Here is a 4,568-nt window from a genome sequence, read left to right on the forward strand (position 1 = left end):
TTCGTCGAAGTGGCTGTAAACTCAACAGGGCTGCGAGTCGACTCTCCTGGAGGAGCGCCGTCGACCTCTCATCATATCAAACACCAATGCCGTGGGATTGAGACGCGAGTGAGGAGCGGTACTCTGGGTTCTCAGATTAAGTTGTATGCATGTATGACCCAGTGCTGTGAAGCTGGTGTAAATATGTCGGACCACTAGCGAGAAAAAAATATCTATATGTGATGTGTTTCGGTGCTTGAGATCAGAATATTTTGCAGAAGAGGGAACTTTAAGATGTGTTGATTTTATACCTCATCCCCATCCTTTTACTGTGCTTTGCTCAGAGTCTGTTTGATCGTGGTTTGTGAGAGAGAAGTGTCACAAGATGGACTAATTCAGTGAAAACTAGTGTACATGCTGCTTTGTTTATAGTGATGAAACTAAGGTTTCAAGGTACTTTGTGCTCGAGTGATCATGTTTAACAGTTCGACATCATTTCTGTGGGTTGAGAATTAAGAGTTGTGATCTTTTCTTTGTTTTGAACCTCCACCCTGCCTTCTGGAAAAGGCAGATGGACGTTTGAAGCCGGGTCACACGTCGCTTTCAGTGTTTCTGTCACCGATCCTATGCAACATTCATTCTGATCTCCAAACGGAAGCCAAAAGCTGAATGTGCGTTCGTGCAGCACTGCCGACATGTACAGCATGGATCCAGATTTGTGAGGATTTGATTTTGGATTCCACATGTGTGTGTGTTTGAGTGTGTGTGTGTTTCTCCTTGTAAGCACAAAGAGACTGATTGTGTTCGTCTGGTGTAACGTCTGCTCTGAGAGGTGTGGATGTCTTTGAAGCATTTGAATAGTCCGTCAGTTTATTACTCACAAACTCAATGAATGTTTAGCCTTCTTTGCTATGTACATTTTTTATATGTAACATAACTTTGTAAATAGTTGATTATCTTGGGACATTTTGATGACTTTTTCTAGCTGATTTGTAACAGTACTTGAAAAAGAGTATTTTGTGTACAGTCTCTTTACATCAGAGCAGATCGGTGCTGTTTGTCATCACTGGTCTGTCCAGGGCTCGTTGAATTAAATCTATCACTGTACTAGTCTTAAGTTATTGTGATCCAATAAAATAATAATTATTTATGAATGAAATCAGTCATCTGTTGCATTTGTTTACAGTTTTATTTGGTATTTGTACAAAAAATGTGAAATCAACATATGTACAGCACATAATACAACATACTTATTAAACAAATTCATATAAATTATTAACGAAATAGCTACATTTTTCAATAAACAACTCTATTCAAGGTCAAGGTAAAAGTAACTCGTTACTCTTGGCATAAAATTTCCATACAAAGTTGTACAAAATACTGTACAATTGAACAAAGCTGTGCAAAACAGCAAACTGTGTCAGAAGTAGATCCTGTACAGTGCGCATGCGCTGAAGAAGTGACAGACTGGAGTGAAACTTTTGAGACATTTATGTGTTTTTGAGCTTCTTACAACCCTGGTCACAGTCTAGAACAAAAACGTGGTGATTTATATTTTTTATATCTGCTTTGAGAATAAATTAAGATACTGTGATTTCTTCTTCGTCTGACTCTGAGAAGTCCGAGTGCTTACTGGAGAGAGAGGGAGACGACACGCTGGATCCAGCCGCTCTCAGCCTCTCTCCTTCGAACTGTTCCATCTCCTCCTCATCGTCGTCCTCAGCTGAGGACTTCTTGCCCACGTCGCTGAGGTCTGGGTTCGGGTTGGCTTTGGTGGGCAGCGTCTGCTCGCGGCAGCCACCTGAGGACAGCAGCTCTCGCTCCTTAGAGTTCCTCCACTTCATCCGCCTGTTCTGAAACCAGATTTTCACCTGTGAAGAGACGAGGAATCATGAGTGAAACAGCTCGGGGTCAGAAATCAGAAACGTGCGCTGACGCTTTTACGCGCGGATTACGCACGACGTATTTCTGATTCCAAAGCGCCTGTGAGCGTTTTACAAGGTTTTTTTTTTTTTTTTTTTTTTTACCTGAGAGTCTTTGAGGCCCAGTTTGGACGCCAGCTTCTTCCTGTCAGGTTTGCTGATGTATTTCTGTTTCTGGAACATTTTCTCCAAAGCTTTACGCTGCACGTCTGAGAACACCGCCCTCCTCAGCATCCCCCTGCGAGGTTTCCCTCGGGCTGCCAGGGGCCACGAGAAAGTCCCCGGGATGGGAACCACTGATGAAGATGCTGCAACACAAACAGAGAGGAGAAATCACATTAGGAAAATAGCGTACTAGTGAAAAAATATCCTCAACAGAGAGGAAAATGTCGAATTGAACAGCATCACAGCTGCTGAAACTACACCACCACCCCTCCTCCAGCTTTGGAAACCTAAACCACACTTCACAGAATCCCCTCTATGAATATAATGTTTTCTCTTTCAGGTCATACTTTTCGCCGGTCAGTATTGGAAGTTTCCCCCCTTTGGATCTGTGCAATACGTCTCCGTTTTGAGTGAAATGGCACGAGGTGACTAATTAGCACATTGGCCGGTCCCCAACCGCATTGGTATGGTAAAGAGGTAGCATATCCTTTAAGGAACCCTGTGAGGGCGGATAGAGGAGTTAATAAACCGTGAACGGTAATTGTGTAGTAATGAACTAACGCAGAAAAGACTCTGGACAGGCGGCGAAGGCCATATATTATGGCAACAAAAGGAGATTTACACTTTCAAACTAAACACAACTGCATACCAGAATACTGATGCCTGAGGGGGGAGTGGAGGAGTGGAGGGGATTTTTTTTTTCTTCGTGCCTTCAAATCATTTTCATTAAATGAACACGAAAAGCTATTCAGGACGCGGGAGTTGTTTTGTTGAGGCATTCAGCTGAGCCCATGAAAAGACTCCATCTCCATTATGATCTGGCTGAATGAAAGCACGGACTAGCGACTTTATAGACTTTTCTAAGAGATTATTCTTTATCTCACCTCGTTGATTGGCGCGTTTGGAGAATAGAGGAACGTTTAGGGCACAGAGAGAGTGCGGACTGGAGGTCAGTGGTAAGCTATCCTATGAGCCGCGCAGCCTGCAGGGGAACTTTCCCCCAGCAGAGCTCCAACTCCTGCTTCCAAAAACTGTCTCCTCTCTGCGTCACTGCTGCCTGGACTTCCTCCTGACAGTAGCTGCCCTGCGGCCGCAGCAGAGTCAGGAACAACGACGCGCTATGTGGTCTTGTGAGAATATTGAGAACTCTCAATAGCGCCTAATAGGGAAATTAGTGCATGACTGGTTCACGCCTTTGGCCCCCCCTGGTAAAAGTCACTCTCCGGGGTGTGTGGGTGGTTCGCCCGGTGGGAGCTGACCAAATTGGTCACAGTGCCGTGGGGCTTTGTTGCCCGCCACTGCGGCCCGGTGGCCCCCCGGGCTCTGTGGGAAAACGCGGGGCCAGGGAGATGCCAAAACGCCCCCCAATGGGAAACAGGGGGGACCATAACTCGCCACCCCGCCTCAAATTTAGAGCGTGACGATTTGGGATAATTGGTTAATTAGGGGGTGGGTGGGTGGCTCCGGGCAGAGGCCAGAGCCAAACAGCCCCATTAATGAGACAGTGATTTCTTGTTTTCTGCTGAAAATCTATGACAGGAGCTGAATGTGTTTTACATTTTGATTCAGCTCCTTTGGAGACGTTTCTAAAGGCTGACAGAGGAAGGATCTGTGCGTAAAAGCTGTGCCTACCTGGTAAATAAGGCGTCCTGAAGATGGGGTGAAAGGTTCCGTCAAAGCAGGGGAAGGGGAAGTTCTTGGAGTGAAGGTTGTGCACTAAAGCAGGAGGGGACGCTGTGGAGGAAAGGAGGAAGGTTTAGAAACATCCAGAAAGATAAAAACAACATGGAGCTCTCTGAATGCGCAAACACAGAGGAGTCTGATCACTTACATGTCTTTGGTGAAGGTGCAAGGATGGCGCTCACTCCAAACTTGAGAAAACTTGGGTCCTTGCTCGGCACTGACGTTTTAGGTGAGCATGACTCGCGCGTCACCGCGGTGGTGGCCAGCACGCGCTCCGCGGGCGCGCCGCTGTAGGTCACGGTGGTCGTAGCTGTAGGCAGGGAGGCTTGGGGAGCGCTCGCTGATGGGACAGTCCGGTTAATGTAGGCGGCGGGGCGGCTTATCCGCAGCAGATCCTCCACTAGGAAGCTGGAGTGGGAGGGAAAGACGGACTGGTGCAGCGGCAGCGCGGCGGCGGGTCGGTACAGCCCCGGGTACAAGGCGGGAGGCGCGAGGACGCTTGGGATCATCATGGTCCCGGTTTGAAAAAAAGTCAGAGAGAAAGCTGGGATACTCCTGGTGGTCGCTGGGAGAGCTTCAGTCTTGTGAATGGCTACTAACTCCTCTGGTCTCCTCACTCAGGGGAGAGGAGTTTTATAGCAGCCTGCCCCCCCTCGGCCCTCCGCTCAGCGCTGACAGCCTCAACAATGGGGCTCAACAAAGTTCTCCACATGGGTCGCTTTCATGCAGCATCCCCCGGCCCGCTGATTGGCCGGAGGACGCAATTTATGATTGCATTAGACTTCATAAGCAAGCAGCACACAATGCGAGCTGTACAAA

At 47.5% G+C, this 4,568-nt stretch overlaps 1 protein-coding gene across 1 annotated transcript; it reads right to left on the reverse strand.

The window, feature by feature from the left end:
- Nucleotides 1-1,270: 1,270 nt before the first annotated feature.
- Nucleotides 1,271-4,343, reverse strand: dbx1a (developing brain homeobox 1a). Its single transcript, XM_074666957.1, has 4 exons — nucleotides 3,898-4,343; nucleotides 3,699-3,800; nucleotides 2,007-2,209; nucleotides 1,271-1,850 (listed from the first exon to the last, which is right to left on the reverse strand). The coding sequence occupies exons 1-4, from the start codon at nucleotides 4,259-4,261 to the stop codon at nucleotides 1,560-1,562; spliced, it is 960 nt and encodes a 319-aa protein (XP_074523058.1). The 5' UTR covers nucleotides 4,262-4,343; the 3' UTR covers nucleotides 1,271-1,559.
- Nucleotides 4,344-4,568: the final 225 nt, after the last annotated feature.

This window comes from Halichoeres trimaculatus, unplaced genomic scaffold (genome assembly GCF_033239565.1).
Source record: "Halichoeres trimaculatus isolate MK-OKI-2021-1 unplaced genomic scaffold, fHalTri1.1 fHalTri1_scaffold_3, whole genome shotgun sequence".
Lineage (NCBI taxonomy): Eukaryota > Metazoa > Chordata > Actinopteri > Labriformes > Labridae > Halichoeres > Halichoeres trimaculatus.